This window comes from Capsicum annuum, chromosome 12 (genome assembly GCF_002878395.1).
Source record: "Capsicum annuum cultivar UCD-10X-F1 chromosome 12, UCD10Xv1.1, whole genome shotgun sequence".
NCBI lineage: Eukaryota > Viridiplantae > Streptophyta > Magnoliopsida > Solanales > Solanaceae > Capsicum > Capsicum annuum.
The window spans coordinates 195,834,782-195,854,973 of record NC_061122.1 but is presented as its reverse complement, the minus strand read 5'-3'; the positions used below and the strand labels follow the sequence as shown (position 1 = coordinate 195,854,973).

At 37.6% G+C, this 20,192-nt stretch overlaps 1 protein-coding gene across 1 annotated transcript in view; it reads right to left on the bottom strand.

The window, feature by feature from the left end:
• The window catches only part of LOC107850762 (developmentally-regulated G-protein 3), a 28,202-nt gene extending 11,499 nt beyond the window's left edge, over window positions 1-16,703 (bottom strand). The window contains exons 1-5 of the mRNA XM_016695504.2: window positions 16,446-16,703; window positions 15,397-15,450; window positions 9,290-9,463; window positions 6,874-6,945; window positions 6,069-6,128 (exon numbers count right to left, since the gene is read on the bottom strand). Of these exons, the coding sequence (XP_016550990.1) occupies window positions 6,069-6,128; window positions 6,874-6,945; window positions 9,290-9,463; window positions 15,397-15,450; window positions 16,446-16,487 (402 nt within the window). The 5' untranslated portion in view covers window positions 16,488-16,703. The remainder of the gene's footprint in view (window positions 1-6,068; window positions 6,129-6,873; window positions 6,946-9,289; window positions 9,464-15,396; window positions 15,451-16,445) is intronic.
• Window positions 16,704-20,192: the final 3,489 nt, after the last annotated feature.

The window sequence follows — 20,192 nt, the reverse complement described above, 5'->3', positions numbered from 1 at the left end:
ATCGTCTGTCATCACCCCATTATGCTTTTGTATCATCTTTGTCCTCTATTTTCATCCCTAAGACTACAGGTGAAGCACTTTCCCATTTAGGATGGAAATAGGCTATGATTGATAAAATGTTTGCTTTACATTACCAAGGAAGCATGCATAGCACTGAATAGGGAGCCGCCTTTTACACCAGCTAGGCCTAAGATGTGAAATGGGTGCATAAGGATGTTGTGAATGGTACTTAGGGAGCTTGTTTCCTTTCCTACAAGTAAATCTATGGTTGGTTGTCGTTGGGTTTATACAATCAAAGTTGGTCCAGATGGTTAGGTTGATCGGCTGAAGGCTCGCCTTGTTGCCAAAGAATATACATAGATATTTGGTCTTGATTATAGTGACACTTTCTCTCCTGTGGCTAAAATAGCATCTGTCCGTCTTTTTCTCTCTATGGCTGTCATTTGTCATTGGCCTCTTAATCAGTTGGACATGAAGAATGCTTTATAGCATGGTGATCTTGAGGAAAAAGTCTATATGGAGCAACCACCTGGTTTTGTTGCTCAGGGAGAGTCTAGTAGCCTTGTATGTCGATTGCGCAAGTCACTCTATGGTTTGAAACAGTCCTCTCGAGCCTGGTTCAGAAAGTTTAGCACAGTGATTCAGGAGTTTGGCATGATTCGTAGTGGAGCTGATCATTCAGTAGAGCTGATCATTCAGTGTTTTATCGTCATTCTGAACCAAATTTGTGTATTTATCTAGTGGTTTATGTTGACGATATTGTTATCACCGGCAATGATCAAGAAGGTATCACTAACTTGAAGCAACATCTCTTTCAACATTTCCAAACTAAAGACCTCGGTGAACTAAAATCTTTCTACGTATTGAGATACCGGTGGAGTTTTGAAAGTTCGTTGGAGAGGCTGGTGTAAGGTGGTTGACTGGATTGTTTAATGAAATCTTCAGGACGGCAAAGATGCCCGAGGCGTGGAGGTGGAGTACCATGGTCCCCCTCTATAAGAATAAGGGGGACATTCAGAGTTGTAATAACTATAGGGGAATTAAGTTATTGAGTCACTCTATGAAGATCTGGGAGAGAGTGGTCGAGGTGAGGCTGAGACGGATAGTGTCTATTTCGAAAAACCAGTTCGAATTTATGCCCGGCCGCTCGACGACGGAGGCAATCCACCTGGTGCGGAGGTTGGTGGAGCAGTATAGGGAGAGGAAGAAGGATCTGCACATAGTGTTTATCGACCTGGAGAAGGCATACGACAAAGTCCCCAGGGAGGTGCTTTGGAGATGCTTGGAGGTGAGTGGAGTACCGCTGGCATATTCCAGAGTAATTAAGGATATGTATGATGGAGCGAAAACCCAGGTGAGGAGGGCGGGAGGAGACTCAGAGCATTTCACTGTCCTGACAGGATTGCATCAGGGATCTACTCTTAGTCCCTTTTTGTTTGCGTTGGTGATAGATGTGTTGACGCGGCGCATTCAAGGAGAGGTGCCGTGGTGTATGCTTTCTGCAGACGATGTAGTGCTGATAGATGAGACTCGAGGGGGTGTGAATGACAAATTAGAGGTGTGGAGGCAAACTCTTGAGTCTAAAGGGTTCAGGGTGAACAGAAGCAAGACAGAATATGTGGAATGCAAGTTTAATGACGTGAGGCGGGAGAATGAGGTAGTAGTGAAACTGGAAGCATAGGAGGTATGTAAGAGGGATAAGTTCAAGTATCTTGGGTCCGTGATCCAGAGTAACGATGAGATTGACGAGGATGTCTCGCACCGTATTGGGGCGGGATGGATGAAGTGGAAACTCGCGTCGGGGGTGCTGTGTGATAAGAAGGTGCCGCCCAAGCTTAAAGGCAAATTCTACAGGGTGATAGTCCGTCCGGCCTTGTTGTATGGAGCGGAGTGTTGGCCAGTTAAGAACTCCCACATCCAAAAAATGAAGGCAGAAATGCGGATGTTGTGCTGGATGTGTGGACTGACTAGAGGGGATAGAGTTCGGAATGAGACTATCCGGGAGAAGGTTGGTGTGACTTCAGTGGAGTGCAAGATGCGGAAAGCACGATTGAGATGGTTCGGACACGTGAAGAGGAGGGGCATGGGTGCCCCGGTCCGTAGGTGTGAGAGGCTAGCGTTGGATGGTTTTAGGCGGGGTAGGGGTAGGCCGAAGAAGTACTGGGGTGAGGTGATTAGGCGGGACATGGAACAGCTACAGCTCACCAAGGACATGACCCTAGATAGGAAGGTCTGGAGAGCGCGAATTACGGCAGAGGATTAGGGCCAGTTTGGGTCGCTAGTGTAGGGAATTACTTGGTGGGGGTTTTATTCCTGTTATGATTCCGTGTTCCGTGTTCCATGTTTTATTACGAATCTGTGTGTTTTCCTCTGCTTTCCTCTGTTTTATATTACTTATGGGTGCCGTATTTATGTTATGTAATCTGCTTATGTACTTTACTATGTGTTTGTGTGGTATCTCGTGCCTTGAGCCGGGGGTCTATCGGAAACAGCCTTTCTACTTCATCAGAGGTAGAGGTATGGACTGCGTACATCTTACCCCCCAGACCCCACTTGGTGGGAATACACTGGGTTTGTTGTTGTTGTTGAGATTGCACAGTCCAGATAAGTATTGTAATTTCTTAATGCAAGTATGCTTTAGACATTCTTGAGGAGGCAGGAATAATGAGATGTCGACTCATTGACACTCCTATGGATCCAAATGCTAAACTTCTGCCAGGACAAGGAGAGCCACTTAGTGATCCTGGAAGGTATAAGCAGTTGGTTGGAAAGTTGAATTATCTCACGGTGACTAGACCTGACATCTCTTTTCCCGTGAGTGTTGTAAGTCAGTATATGCCTTCCCCGTGATAGTCATTGGGATGCAGTTGTTCGTATTTTGCGATATATAAAGTCATCTACGGGTAAAGGACTACTCTTTGAGGATCGAGACCATGAGCATATCATTGGATATACCGATGCTAATTGGGCGGGATCACCCTCTGATAGACGTTCTACATCCGGATATTGTGTTTTAATAGGTGGTAATTGGGTGTCCCGGAAGAGAAACGGAGTGTGGTTGCTCGATCTAGCACCGAAGCAGAATATCGAGCAATGGCTACAGCAACTTGTGGGCTGGTTTGGATCAAACAATTACTGAGAGAACTAAAATTTAGAGAAACCAGTAAGATGAAGCTTGTATGTGATAATCAAGCAGCCCTTCATATTGCATCTACTCCAGTGTTCCATAAGAGAACCAAGCACATAGAGATTGATTGTCACTTTGTCATAGAAAAGATATTCTCGGGAGATATTGTTACAAAATTTGTGAAGTCAAGTGATCAACTTGCAGATATTTTCACCAAGTCCCTCACCAGTCCTCGAATTAATTACATTTGTAACAAGCTAGGTACATATGACTTGCATACACCAGCTTGAGGGGGAGTGTTAGAATATGAGTAAGAAGAGGAATAGTATACAAAATCCTACTTGGAAAAGGATTGTATTGTAGCGTCTATAAATAGGGTGTCAGTGTAATTATGTAGACAACAATTCAAATAATATTTTTCTCTATTATTTCTCACATCCCTAATATACTATGGGATAACTACATAACTTAGCAAACATTAAGTCCTCCATTATTAGTCATGTCTACTTCAGTTATTCCTATTATAGATCTTTTTGACTCTTAATTACCCTATTTAACTTAAATTTCAATTAATTACAATTCATAGCTCCCTTTTGCCTATAAATTATCCCTAATTATAATTCATAGTCTCTCTCCTTTATTTTCTCTTTTTCTCTATTTTCTATTACTCTCTTTTCTTTTTTCCTTTTTCAATTTTTTTCTTCATTTTTTCTTTTTTTTGTTTTCTTTTTTCACTTTTTTTCTTTTTCGTTTTCATTTTTCATTCTCCTTTTTATTTTTTCTCCTTTTCTTTCTCTTGTTTTTTCTCTATTTTCTATTACTCTTCTTTTTTTTTTTTTATATTTTTTCTCCTTTATCTCTCATTTTTTTCTCCTTTTTTCTTTTTTCCCCTTTCATTTTTCTCCTTCTTTTCATTTGTGTGAACTAGAAAACACAAATATAAGTGCAAACTATAAATACAAATGCGAATTATAACATACAAATACAAGGGTGAACTATAAAATACAAATACAAATACGAACTATAAAATACAGATACAAATGTGAACTATCATTTGTGTTTTTTAATTATTGAAAATGAACGATTGATTTTCTTTCTACAAATACTTGTTTGTATTTATTGATACAAATAAATACAATTCAAATTTTTATACAAATACAATATATATAAATACATATCGCATTTGTATTTGTAATATCATTTGTTTCATTTGTTTGTAACTGTATTTGTATCAAGTAATATTTGTTTATTTACAGATACGAATGATAATTTTGACATACAAATACAAAACGGTACGTTTGTATCAAATGATACATTACATATTTGTATATTTTAGAATCAAGAAAATACAATTAATGCATTTACTTGTTTGTATACAAATACAAATGATAAATTGTACATAATCACGGCTAAATATAATATGCAATAAATTTACAAATAAAAATACAAAATAATTCTTTAAAAATAAAAAGGCATCGACGAAAATAGAATACAAATACAAATATAATCTAAATATACAAACATAATAAAATCACAATACAAATATAATCTAATATACTATACAATCAATTATAAAATACAAATACAAAACAGTTCTTTAAAATATAAGTGCGGATTATATAAAATATAAATGATGGTGCGAACTAACAAATACAAATATAAGTGTGAACTATAAATACAAATATGAATGCGAACAACAAAATACAAATACAAGCGCGAACTTTAAAAGTACAAATACAGTTGTATCAATGAATACAAAAATATAAATGACGGTGTGACTACAAATAGAATAAACAATTATGGTATTTACGCTATCATCTATGACTTGTACTCGAGTAGTCATATTTTTCAAAAATACAAAAAATATAAAATGGAACCAAAAAAATGATAAAGAAAATAAGTACAAAAAAGAAAAGAAAAAAAAAAGAGAAATAGAAATTAGAGATAGAAGAGAGAAAAAATTTTTAAAAAAAGAAAAAATAGAAAAAAAAAATAAGAGAAAACGAGGAAAACACGAAAAAGAAAAAATATAAAAAAAAATGGTAGTGTTTTTGGCGAGACTAAATATGTAGTGTATTTATGTTTTTATCAATACAGACCACTGAGTAAAAGTGAATACAACGGTTGTGAATAGAATACAGCGGCTAAATGGTAGTGTATTTATATTTTATATGAATACAGAATATTGATAAAATTGAATACAGCGAGCATAAATTGAATACAACAGCTATAAATGGTAATTATGTAAAATATGGCTATGAAGGTGAGTTTTACATCAAAGTGTAGCTATTTTTGAAAGATCCCCATATACTATTGATTGATCTGTAGCATATAGCATAGTTATTCATTTGAAGTACAGTAAGAAACGGAAAATGACAGATGTAAACCTGGATGTGACTCTGGCTTTATCATCAGTGTGGTGTATTTGCTTTAAGAAGTGTGCTTTAATGGCTTCATATACTTCATTCCAACATTTTTATCAGTGCATCCCTCTACTCCTAACTTGTTGAACTATTTGATTGGACAAGAATATTAAGAAAGATTCCTGATAAATAAGCTTAATATGCATCAGTTACCAAACTAACTACTCATTGAAGTTCGTTTTTATATTCAGTGGAGTGTACAACTCCTGTCAATGAAAATTAGGAATGTACAGTTTAACTAGTTTTTCTAAATAAGTAAATATAGAAATGGCATACTCATTTTGGGTCAACAACCAAAAAAAAAGGAAAATGGAGTGTGTAATCAATGTGGAGAAGGTACAAAGGTACTTTATGGTATCTTCTAGACTGGTGTTAGTCATGACTGGAGAGCAATTCATTTTAAGTACTCATTGTCTTGGATACAGATTCCTTACGAAATAAATTTCCCTTTTCTTATGATAAAACATATGGTGATAAAGAAATCACGAGATAGCAAAGTTGCAAATGCAATACTTTACCTGCCTTCCTCTACCTTTGCCATCCTTGGCACCCTCAATAATTCCAGGGAGGTCCAACAACTGCCAAACAATTTGTCAAAAGGGATGAGCAAGAGAGTTTCATATTAAGCAAAACTCGAGAGTTAACATTAGGATGCATGTGAGATGGATAATGTTTTCTGATGTCAACCACACACATCAAAGAAAAAAGAACAAATAAAGGTATCTGAGTGTAAAAGCTATATAGTCTTTCCCACTATTCACCCTGTTCTAAGATCAGCTTATCTTGAAAAGTGCTTATTCCAAAAGTGCTTTTCGAAAAAGCACTTTATGTGAGAAACAGTTTATGTTTGGCCAATAAATTTAAAAAGCACTTTTGAGCAGCAATTAGCGTTTGCCAAGCTTTTTAAAAGTTCTTTTAAGTGTATTGTTTTCAAAAGTGCTTTTAGGAAGAAGCTACGAGCTTCTGCTACTCTCTAGAAGTACTTATTTTCTTTTAAAAGCTTGGTCAAACGCCTCACTTTTTAAAAACAAGCACTTTTTAGAAAAAATAAGCACTTTTGGAAAAAAGTAAGTTTGGCCAAACAGGCTATGAGTAGTTTAAACTATTTTCAGATTTTCCTTTTTTAGTATTACGAGATCCGTTTTCAAATATTTCTGGAAACAAGTGGCTGAAATTAGTATTCATATCCAAAGAGAGCAAGTCTTGTACTCCTCGAAAAAGCATCACTTTTTCAAGTTGACAGTTTTATTTGCACAGGTAGCAAACTTTATCTGAAGAGTACTCAAGTGCCAGGTTCGAAAAGATCATAAAGTTGTCGGATACCTGAATTTTAGCTCCTCGATACATGATGACACCAGGAATGCAAGTTAAGGTGGTAAATTCGTAAGAAGCAACCTGTCAACCACAGAAGAGGGACTGTTAGGGGGAAAATGTATGGAAATCTTACTGTAGCATGAAGTTTCATCATATTGTTCCTAGAAGTGTGAAGCAAAACCTAACAAAATCGATTATATTGAGAACGAATTGTAGTAGCATGAATGACTCATAATTATAGGCCATTCTTTCTTACATAGAAAAGAGTTTATTTCAGTTTAAAGATACGGATCCAATCATGATCATAACTACCCATTCCTTTTCTTGCCACTACTTGTAAAGTTCTTTTGGTGGTCCCCAAAAGTTACAGCAGAACAAACAGAAATTACTGATTTGTGCATTTTTTGACCGACAAGAATCAAAATCAAGTGAATATGTCTCTGATTGGAAGATCACCAGCAAAACCTTGTGATAAGAAATTCAATCTAACTTCCAAAACAGAAAGTACAGTGAAAAGTAAAACTCTTATCCCTTCCCATCCATAAAAGAGGAAAAAAAGAAATTAAAACACAAAACAATAGATTAGAAAAACATTATATAAGAACAAAGTTAAATTTCCAGAAACACAAACTTGAGCAACTTGTGCTACTATATTTCAAGGAGATTCCTAGCTAACAGCACATGCATTCAAATTGATCAAGTTAGGTACCCTGATTAGGAGTCTGTTACATAACTAACAGTGCCACTTCAACTTCCCTATTCTGTGATCTTTATCTTAAGAAACTCAAAAAGAATAAACTCATTAGCTACCAAAGTCAATAAGCAAGCTATAGAATCAGAACTTGACATTAAGGATGTGTTCGGTATCGAGTAAAATCTTTGAAAAATATTTTCTCTAGGAAAATAAGTTGCTTAAAAATGAGGAAAATGACTTCCTTAATGGAAGTAGGGAAAACAAGTTATACAAATGGCATCCCACATTGATTGTATCATCCCTCGCCCTCTAACATAGCCCGCTTACCACACCCCACACCCCACTCAACCCCCATCTGTCATAGTATTTGTCTAGATTATATATAAATGATTTACAAAAATATTTTTTTAATACATACCGAACGGAAGCAAATAAGTAAGAAACCCACTTATTTTCCTAGAGAACATTTTCCATGGAAAACATTTTCCTTCATATCAAACACACTCTAAAAAGGTAACTTCCATGTGTAAACTCGTCGAACATTATATTCAAACAAATTCTATGTTTCCTGCATAGATCTATCTATTTTCAGAATCTAGTCATGGCAATCCTACTGCAGTAAACTGTAAAGAAGATCCAGATCTGGCGATCATATATTTGCAGGCAGGAAATTTAACCCACCGAGAAGGACTTACACCAATTCTTTGCTGCCTTCATGCTTCTCCTATTCTAGATGATTTCACACTATTCCCTAATGCATTCATCATTAAAGTTTTCAGTTACAATCAGACTACATTTCCTGTACTTCATAAAAAACTGCATCTCCCAGAAGCATTATCTGTTTTCTCCTTTTCTTTTTTTTCCCCTCTTACTTCCATTTGCTGTCAGGTTAACCATCTTTGTAGAGTACAACTCCTTATCCGAAAGACAAACTTCATTTTGCATCATCTGGCTGCTTTCAATGTGAAGTCATTCCTCATAGATCATAGGAAATCAGTCTTCCTTCCAAAAGCATATGAACTTTCAATCAACAAGCATTTGAGATTGAGTCTGGCTATACTTGTCCTCTTACACAGCATATGAGCCAGGGAGATAAAACTCATTTCCTTCAAAAACGGGCTGACACGAAATACAACTCTAAAATTGCACATTCAACAAATCAACAGAGTTCATAAAACCTAAGCTTTTTCTAATATAGTACTTCCCACTGACCACTCCCACCCCAAACAAGGGGCCAACAGTGGCTTTGGCCAGCTTTTCCCCTTGGTCAGTTGGACATCCAGCCTCATGGTTCGATGTGGAAGTCTCGTTCCACCCTATCTTGTCACGTGAACCACCCTATCTCGTCAGAATCCAGTCAAATTTAATTAGAATGTAATTGAATATACTTTACACATGCTTCTCATAAAAAACTGCATCTATGCATGATAATTCTGAAATATATCCAGGGTGGGTTTTCATTCATGGTACTTCCTCTATCACAAAGGAGTTGTCATCATTTCCTTCAAATTATTATTAAGAAAAGCTGACTTTTGGCTGAAATGTTTTCCATATGCTATTTGATACTTAAATTCAAACTTCCGAAAAACTAATGCAAGATCCTTTTTCAAAGTAATCACAAAAGTGAAAAAACTTTATCTCTTATGGAACACCTGCGCTAGTAAAAATACAATGCCTCTAAGACAATTAAGGTATTAGATAACGAACGTAAATATGAATATGGTTACCCACCTCAGAAAAAGTTCCTGTCAGTTTGTTCAACAGTGTCGATTTTCCAACTGAAGGAAAACCCACTAAACCAACTCTTGCATCACCACTTTTTGTAACATCAAAACCTTCTCCAGCTCCGCCACCACCTTTTGACGTAGGTGTAAGAAGCTCCCTTCGAAGTTTTGCCAATTTTGCCTAGCCATGCATTACATCACAAGACTATTAGTTTGTAGTATGAAAAACTAAATGTACAATAAAATAACCATAGCAAGTGAAATCTCTTCAAATTGATTTTAGATTTACCTAGTAAATTTTATACATGTTAAGATTTCAGAGAAGAATGAGCATGGAAAACTAAATACGAAATCAGAGATGAATGAGTGTGAGAAACTAGATACTCGTTTTATCCCGTGTCACTGCATCAATGACTAACAAAATCTAATGCAGAAATTCTGATACAATACCAACTAGAGTTCTGGAATAGGATTAAAAACATCGGATTTTGGAGTTACAAATGTGTTATAATGATGTGAAACTACACCAACAGTTATACATAACAGTATTATGCTATGCTAATTTGAGAAGCTATTACAGCTCCTTTCGAAGTTTTGCCAGTTACGCCTAACCATGCATTGCATCACAAGACTATTACATTGTTCTTTTAATAACCACACAAGCCTATTACTTTGTAGTATGAACTGTGAAAACTAATTGTGCAATACAATAACCATAGAAACTGAATTACCTAGTTAGCTTTTTAGCATATTTTTTGGTGTGTTATCGTCTTTTTAAAGTGTGTTATTGTCAGTCGTATTACTTGGTGTTAGTCTGTTTATATTATTATTTGGTGTTTCAATACCTATTGTTTCTTGTTCCTTTACCATTTCTTTTCTAGAATGTTTTTGTCCTGAGCCAGGGCCTATAGGAAACAACCTCTCTGACTCACCTCTGAGGTCCTAGTGTGGACTGCGTACACTTCCCCTCCCCAGACCCCATTTGTGTGAGAATACATTGGGCATGTAGTTGTCGTTGTTGTTGTAGCTTTTTAGCATGTTAAAGTTTGAGAGACTATGCCTAACAAAAAACTAACAGCAGAAATTCTGATACTAAACAAAATGGAGTTCACAAAGAAAATCAAGTTTTGGAGTTAAAGAAGTGTTACAGTGATGTCAAAACACCATCAGTTCAATATAACACTATTACCCTATGCTAATTCAAGTAGCTCTAGATGGAAAAATGATGCGGCTAATGGAAGTGAAATGAACTGTTCAACCAATAAGAGCAAAAGCAGTAACGGATTAAAACATAATTCAATGAAAATAGTACATGGAAATTTTTCTGATAGATGGAAAAGAATAATAGAAGAGCTTTCGTTTTATGAAATAATGGGTATATTATTAATAATATCCAGACGAAACAATTTATCATAGGCTTGGGTTTGATACAAAACTAAAGAAGTAGAGGAAATCCAAAACTGACACATATCATTTGCATTTCAGTTTTTACACCAAGGAAAAAGAATTGAAATCTAGCCTTCAAGATTACGATAGTTGCTGAGGTCCCCTCAAAGCATCTCGCTTTGTAGTAAATGACTGAGGTATGAAGTACGCTGAACATAATCCAAGAAGTTAGATCTAAACTAGCATTAATTTTCACGCACCCAAATATCTCCATAAATGTTTTAAGAAGTCAAAATCACTTAGAACAGAGATATTCCCTTTTTCTCTGATAAACATATAAAACAGATATTTCTCAGATCAACCAATATATAAACTAGAGAAAACAACTCAAAGCATTGGAAGATTTCATAGAAAGCATGATAAATAAAAGAATAAATTAAAGTTTGTACTAAATTTTGGTAACAAAAGATTTTCCAGTCATTGGTTATGTCTTGTGTATGGTAAGAGTCTTAATTATAAACCTGATTGTGAGGAACGAAAAAAAAAAGCAACTGCCAATGGTTAAGATTCTTGATTATAAACCTGATTGTGATAAAAAAGCAACAACAACAACAACAACAAACCCAGTGTATTCCCACCTAGTGGGGTCTGGGGGGAGTAAGATGTACGCAGTCCATACCTCTACCTCTGATGAAGTAGAAAGGCTGTTTCCGATAGACCCCCGGCTCAAGGCACGAGATACCACACAAACACATAGTGCAGCACAGAAGCAGATTACATAACATAAATACGGCACCCATAAGTAATATAAAGCAGAGGAAAGCAGGGGAAAGCACACAGATTCGTAATACAACATGGAACACGGGACACGGAATCATGACAAGAATAAAACCCCCACCAAGTAATTCCCTACACTAGCGACCCGAACTGGCCCTAATCCTCTGTCGTAATTCGCGTCCTCCAGACCTTCCTATCTAGGGTCATGTCCTCGGTGAGCTGTAACTGTTCCATGTCCCGCCTAACCACCTCACCCCAGTACTTCTTCGGCCTACCCCTACCCCGCCTAAAACCATCCAACGCTAGCCTCTCACACCTACGAACCGGGGCATCCATGCTCCTCCTCTTCACGTGTCCGAACCATCTCAATCGTGCTTCCCGCATCTTGCACTCCACTGAAGTCACACCAACCTTCTCCCGGATAGTCTCATTCCGAACTCTATTCCCTCTAGTCAGTCCACACATCCAGCGCAACATCCGCATTTCTGCCTCCTTCATTTTTTGGATGTGGGAGTTCTTAACTGGCCAACACTCCGCTCCATACAACAAGGCCGGACGGACTACCACCCTGTAGAATTTGCCTTTAAGCTTGGGCGGCACCTTCTTATCACACAGCACCCCCGACGCGAGTTTCCACTTCATCCATCCCGCCCCAATACGGTGCGAGACATCCTCGTCAATCTCACCGTTACTCTGGATCACGGACCCAAGATACTTGAACTTGTCCCTCTTACATACCTCCTGAGCTTTCAGCTTCACTACTACCTCATTCTCCCGCCTCACGTCACCAAACTTGCATTCCACATATTCTGTCTTGCTTCTGCTCACCCTGAACCCTTTAGACTCAAGAGTTCGCCTCCACACCTCTAATTTGTCATTCACACCCCCTCGGGTCTCATCTATCAGAACTACATCGTCTGCAAAAAGCATACACCACGGCACCTCCCTTTGAATACGCCGCGTCAACACATCCATCACCAACGCAAACAAAAAGGGACTAAGAGTAGATCCCTGATGCAATCCTGTCAGGACAGTGAAATGCTTCGAGTCTCCTCCCGCCGTCCTCACCTGGGTTTTCGCTCCATCATACATATCCTTAATTACTCTGATATATGCCATCGGTACCCCACTCACTTCCAAGCATCTCCAAAGCACCTCCCTGGGGACTTTGTCGTAAGCCTTCTCCAGGTCGATAAACACCATATGCAGATCCTTCTTCCTCTCCCTATACTGCTCCACCAACCTCCGTACCAGGTGGATTGCCTCCGTCGTCGAGCGGCCGAGCATAAATCCGAACTGGTTCTCCGAAATAGACACTATCCGTCTCAGCCTCACCTCGACCACTCTCTCCCAGATCTTCATCGAGTGACTCAATAACTTAATCCCCCTATAGTTATCGCAACTCTGAATGTCCCCCTTATTCTTATAGAGAGGGATCATGGTACTCCACCTCCACGCCTCGGGCATCTTTGCCGTCCTGAAAATTTCATTAAACAATCCAGTCAACCACCTTACACCAGCCTCTCCAACGAACTTCCAAAACTCCACCGGTATCTCATCCGGCCCCGTCGCCCTACCCCTTCGCATCCTGCAGACAGCCTGTCTAACCTCTTCTACCTTAAAACGTCTACAATAGCTAAAATCCCGACACTTCTCTGAGTGCTCCAGTTCCCCTAACACAATAGCTCTATCCCCTTCGTCATTCAAGAGCCCATGAAAATACGACTGCCATCTCTTCTTGATGTGGCCGTCCTCCACCAACACTCTACCGTCCTCCCCCTTAATGCACCTCACCTGATCGAGGTCACGACCCTTCCTCTCCCTAGCCTTAGCGAGTCTAAACAACTTTTTCTCCCCTCCTTTCCCCTGTAACCCCTCTTAAAAGCGGCCGTCTTAGCAACCGTGACTGCTGACTTCACCTCCTTCCTCGCTAGCTTGTACTCTTTCCTGTACACCCGCTTCTCCTCTTCGTCCTTACTTTCCACCAACTTAGCATACGCCCCTTTCTTGGTCCCCACTTTCTTCTCCACTTCTTCATTCCACCATCAATCCCCCCGATGGTGCCCGGCCCGGCCCCTAGAAACACCCAACACCTCACTTGCATTCTCCCTGATGCACCTTGCCGCCCTGTCCCACATACTATCCACGTCCCCCCTACACTCCCACACCCCCATTCCCGCCAACCTCTCCCCTATCTCCCACGCATTCACTGGCGTCAGGCCGCCCCACTTAATTCTCGGTCTACCCTCCTTACTCCTCCTCTTTCTATTCTTCTTTATACCCAAATCCATAACCAAGAGCCTATGCTGGGTCGAAAGATTCTCACTCGAGATGACTTTACAGTCCTTACACAACGCCCTATCCCCTTTCCTAAGCAACAAAAAGTCAATCTGAGTCCTGGCTACCGCGCTTCGAAAGGTGATCAGGTGCTCGTCCTTCTTCGGGAAGCCCGAGTTCACCACCACCAGCCCAAAGGCCCTCGCAAACTCCAATAGGGTCGCCCCCTCTTCATTTCTCTCCCCAAAACCAAAACCACCATGCACATCCCCAAAGCCTCCCGGTAGCGCCCCGATATGCCCGTTGAAATCCCCTGCTACAACAATCTTCTCCGAACTAGGCACGCCTCTCACCACCTCCTCCAAAGCCTCCCAAAACCGCGTTTTCTCTTCCCCCTCGGATCCCACTTGCAGCGCATAAGCACTACACACGTTCAGGGTAAACCCCCGAATGACCAGCTTAATAGTCATCAACCTATCGTTGATCCTCTTCACCTCCACTACCTGACCTCTAAGCTCTTCATCTACTAAGATGCCAACTCCATTCCTACGCCTGTCGCTCCCAGAGTACCACAGCTTGTAACCATCCACATCCCTAGCCTTAGATCCTACCCACTTAGTCTCTTGGACACACGCAATGTTGATCCTCCTCTTCCTAAAAATCTTCACGAGCTCTATGGACTTACCCTGAAGGGTCCCTATATTCCAAGACCCAACCCTTAGCCTACCGTCCCGCCCTCCACTGCCCCCCCCGCCGCCCCGCGGCCAAACCTTGGCCTCCCTCTCACTCCCGCCCTCTCCTCATCCCCTGCCCCCACCACGGCCCCACGCCCCAACCCCCTCGGACATGACCCTATCCACCCATTACCACCCACAGCCACAACTACACAAAAGTATAAAAAAATATACAGATATACACGGTGGTAGTATCAAAGCAGCAGCAACAAAGAAATACAAGGCTCACACAAATTCAAAGAAATACTCCCGAAACAAAACTATACTCAATACTGGAATATGCAATACTGAAATAATACTAAGAATGGAATATGCAATAATGAAATACAATGAAATATGAAATAACGAAAATAACAAAGGTTAGAGATCACCGGATTCCGCTTGGGGCTGCGGCTGCTGGAGATGGAGCGGCGGCTGGGGACCGGGTGGCGGCTGGGGGGAGGGCTGGTGTACCCTGCCGGGGGGTACGGGCAGGGTAGGTAAGGGTGGGTGGGGGTCTGCGCAGGAGAGCGGCGACGGGGTCGGCACCGCGGACCGGAGGTCGGTGCCGGCGGTGGAGTCGGATCGGCGCCGGGGACTAGGGACCGGTGCGGGAGAGAGGGTCGGCGCCGGAGGTCGGTGCTGGAGGTCGGCGCCAGAGCCGGAGGTCGGGCCCGGAGGTTGGGTCGGGTCGGCGCCGACGGTCGGCTACGGCGACGGGGGCCGGTGACCGGAGCTAGCGAGAGAGGGGGTAGGGAGGAAGGGAGAGAGCCGTTAGAGAGAGTGATGCAACAACATTGGTCTCGATTGTGATAAAAAAGCAACTTCCAAAATTCAAATATAACATTCTACAATATACGACTGTAGAACATAAGCAACCCAGTTGCATATCAATGAAATGGCAAAAAGAAGTACGTGAAACCTCATAAATTAACCAAGAAAATGCTTGTGAATGTGCTACCTTTAACAAACCAAGATGATGAGCAGTCGCTTTGTTCTTTTGGGTCTTAGCCATCTGCAATCAAAGAGAAAATTCATATCTAGTCAACAGGAATACCTATTCAGTGCACAGAAATAAAGGGTGTCAACTTCCAAAGGCCCACGCACAAGGATCGGAACTTTGTGGTTTCTTCTTTGACTTTAGATGCATTAACATTGAAACTATCAAGTCTACACAGCATGTTCAAAGTTTCAATTCTTGATAATAAGGAAAAATTAGGCAAAGCTAATATTTGGTCAAGAAAGCTAATTAATTACAACAGCTGAATTTGTCTTCAGGTTAGTTAGGAGATCAAAGTGTGGAAAAATGGATTTAGACACACAAGATATGAAAGGCTAGCTCCATCTACAGATGGACTAAAAAGATGCAACCTATTTCTAAGGTTTCAAACTTATTGGGTTTCACCAAGAAACCTGAAACTTTTTATCCATCATTTGAAGTTATCCACTATGCTTTACTCAACATAACAAATTACCAATTTGAAAAATCATCTTGAATGTGGAACTAAATGAGACAAAAACTACACTAAGCCATACAAGTTTAATCAAAACCTTGCTATTCAGTACTAATAGTTGTCAAATTAGGGAATCAAACTGAGATCTTTTCCATACTATTTCCTTTATTTCTGAAATTCCATTATAGAAAAGTATATACTTGTCCGAGTTAAAGGTCAAAATACACCTAATATCCTGGACTTTCGAGTTTCATAGCTAAACTATCAGGTATGCGAGTGTGAGAGTTTCCTATCTGAACTATCATCAATTACCTGAACTCGCACATTCACACCTGATAGTTCAGCTATGAAACTTGAAAAACTGGGATACTTAGGTGTGGCTTTGTCCCTGCACTCTACTTGTCCTCCGCGTTCAATTTTCTCATTCTGCCATTTCCATTTCTCAATTCACAATCAAGTAACACTCTATCTGATATCATTCGGTCAATCTATTTTTTCTAAATAATAAAATCTTTTTTTGGTATATTGATGAAAAAAAGCAATAAATGGTGTGTACCTCGTCTTCGATATCTTTGATTTTCTGCATGACGGTAGCCATTGTTGCTGATTTCAATGCCGGAGGAGAGTTTCGTCGGAAGAAAGGGGCAAAGAGAGGACTGTAAAAACAGCGCTGAGGATTGGAAATTAGGAGTTTTTCTGGAATGTGCTTTTGAGGTTTTGGGACCCCCTCCTTGTTACTTTTTCTTTTTAAAAAGAAACTACTAAATTTATTTTTACTTTTGTTATCGAGTTCAAAGAAAATGACAAAGCGTAAATTTTTAGCTAGTTTTTTTTGCCCATTGATTTCCAAAAAAAAAAAAAACATTTTAGGTAAAGTTATTACGTTGAAACTTTATATAATATTTGATCATGGTTTTTCAAAATACATTTTTCTTTTTTAAAAAGAATAATTTTAAATATCTTCTCAGATTTTATTTTACTATACTCATCTTCCTTATGATTTATGATATTTTATCTCCAGTATTATAATTTATTTGTTGTAAACATAAAGCAACTTTTTTCACTGTTCATTTTTATGTTTTACTTTTTATAATATAAAAAAATATTATAATTTAATTAGTTGGTCCTTACTAATATACTATTTACTTTAGTTATTTTTGTAAACATCTTTTTTAGATTTAGTATGTAAGTCACTGGAAATATATATCATATCAAATAGCTGGTTACATAAAATGAGATTTTTTATCGTTGCTTAATGATAAATTAATGATATTGTATAGTAAAATTTAAGTAGCAAGTAAATCAAATATTATACATAAATTAATAATATGTTTGACCAAGTTTATTTTTTTAAAAAAGGGTTAAGCTTTCTCAAAACTCAAAAGTGCTTATTAAAAAAAAAGGTCTTTAATCAGGCTTTTGAACAAAAATAAGTACTTTTATGGACTAGAAAAAAATAGTTTTTTATAAGCAAAAAAGATGGTTTTTTTTTTTTTCGTAAAAGTGCTTTGTTGAAAACTATTTTTGAGAACAATATATTTAAAGCATTTTAAAAAAGTTTGGTCAAGCACTAATGTCATTTAAAAATATTTTTAAAATTTATTGGTCAAATACGAATTACTTCTCACCAAAAATATTTTTTTTTTTAAATCTCACTTCTAAAAAATAAATTTAAAAATAAGTTGATATTATAAGATTGGTCAAGCTGGGCTATAACAATACACAAAGTTAGTTATTAATAATAGGAGTATATGAGTACAATAATTCATCTTGTTATAAAAATAAAGACAAAATATCAATATCAAACTTAGAAAAGAGGAGACAACTTTAAAAAAAAAATTAGTACCACTTTTTTTTACTACTTGAATCTGTATAAAAATTATAAAAGGGTGCCTATTTTAAACTGTCAAACTTGCTCCCTAAACTTGTTAAGCTTGACATCAAGTAGGCAATTTGGTCAACTAGCTTTGATGTTCAAATCTAATAAAAACAAGTAACTTTGGTATTCAAATTCAATTTGAATAAGTAACTTTTGATGTTCAAGTTAACTTTGATTACTAACTATTATCTCTCATTAATGACATTCACACGCACACACACAGAGACATACACACGTATATATATATATATGTCACAGGACATTCGTATTATATAACACTTTCTCTTGGATATCCATTAATAAATTAATATGTCTCGTTAAAATCATCATTAGAAAAATTTAGTGGAAAAAAACTTAGTGAAGGAAAAAGACTACACACATCTTGTAATATGTCTTTAGTGTTGCCCCATCCACTAAAAACCTTATCAGAAAAATTTGATTGGGACAAAATCTTAATTAAGAAAAAAAAGAGTACAACGCGTACTTTGCTATCCCTGATAGAAAATTTATTTGAAATTCGTAGACGATGCATTCGATCTTATATCTCAGTTTCTCAAATATTGATATTAAAAATGCCTTAGTGATCGAATTCGTTAATTTGTCAGCTTATCAAATTTGTTGAACATTTGTTTCACCTTTATTCTCAAGATCATGAATGAAGAAGAACTTTGGTGAAACATGCATTAATGTGCCTTCGTTAATGTATCATCCCTTCAGCTAAGCTATATTTACAATATTGTATTCACGCATTATAGTTGAAATGTCTTTTTTTAAAGGAACCACATATTTCTTAAATATGTTGAGTTATTGATCTCAATCAAACACACTCCCATTTTGCTTCATGAATAACTATTGTTTCTACAAGATTTGAAGTAGTGGCAGCAATTGTTTGCTTCATCGGACACTTTGATGTAGCTGTATCTCCATATTTAATTAAATAACCCATCTGAGATTGAACTTTATGTGGATCAGATAAATATTTTTTCTATGTATGTATATTAATGGACAAATATTTTATTTTGTCAAATACTTTGAGTACACATCCCGTAATACTCATTGTTAAGTGCCTCAATAAAAATTTTGCCAAAAAAATCCTGTGAGATGATAAAACCTTGAATAAGGAAAAAAGTGTACAACGCGTATTATATTCGCATTGATTAAAATGTCGCTTTACTAAATGATGCTCCGCAATTTATAAGTGTACTAACTGTACTAAAACATGGTACTTACTAACCATTTTATGAGATTAAAATTAATTGATTTTCAAGTTAAGCGATCTTATAATCATTGGGGGTAATCAATGGAATCACTTTATAACCTTTTAAATCCTTCAAGGATTTTTATAAAACTTTTTTCATCTTGCTAGACATGACAATAAATCATTATACATATTCAAACTTTTCAAGTTCATTTCATACATCACATGAGAAGATTTCAACTACAATAATGTCAAAAAAATTGTGAAATTTTTATGCTCCAAGTCACAAGTCATACTTTATATCTTACAAATTTTACTTTTGCATAACCACTCATTTGTTCTCCACTGACATTATACCTTTGATCTTTGAATTATAAGTTCAAATGTTCACTTTTCAAATTAAACAAACTACTTGAATTATGTATTTTATTTGATCAATAATTTATCTGTCCATACTCTTTGACAGATTTATTTTCAAGATTATCGATACTATTTATAATAATATTGAGCATTATATTATATCGAAGATATCATCGACGGTTGTTTGATATTGGTTTCAATAAAATATAGCCCATAAAGATCTCTTCATATTCATTACTATTCAGGTATCTAAACTTTTGTCAAGATTTTATGAAGTGTTATGTCGGTGCTCTTTCAGATCACTTAACTCAGTATCATGACCATATTGATCATTTATTCTTTTTCTTCTTCAAAAAATATTACCTTTGGAATCGATTATGATCTATCATGCTTCCGGCATGTCATAGACTCTGTCCTTTTATGAAATTTTCATTAAAGAATTTACAGTTGAATTATCATATAGAGTCAACAAACACATTTGACAATGAGTTTGCTATATTTTGATATATATATATATATATTTTCTTGGTTTTAATAGGACTCCTTACAAGCATTGTTTCTATCTAGTATTATCTAAGAATAATCAAGTTATTAATGACTAGACGAAACCAAGAAATAACCCGTCACGTGCGAAATTATAGAAGATCCCCTTTAAGATCAAACAATTCTATCGAAGTGAGAATGATTGTATGTGTGATAGTATCTACTATACTAGGAATATCAATGAATCCGATTATTGCCATTGCGCAGGATAACCTTTTTTAGCTTCTAGGGTTTACTTCTTAGTTTAAGATCCCTCTTACTCAAAAGGTAGGAAGCAAGGAAGCCAACTACCTTATCTCATTAGCGAAGCTAGAGTACATGAG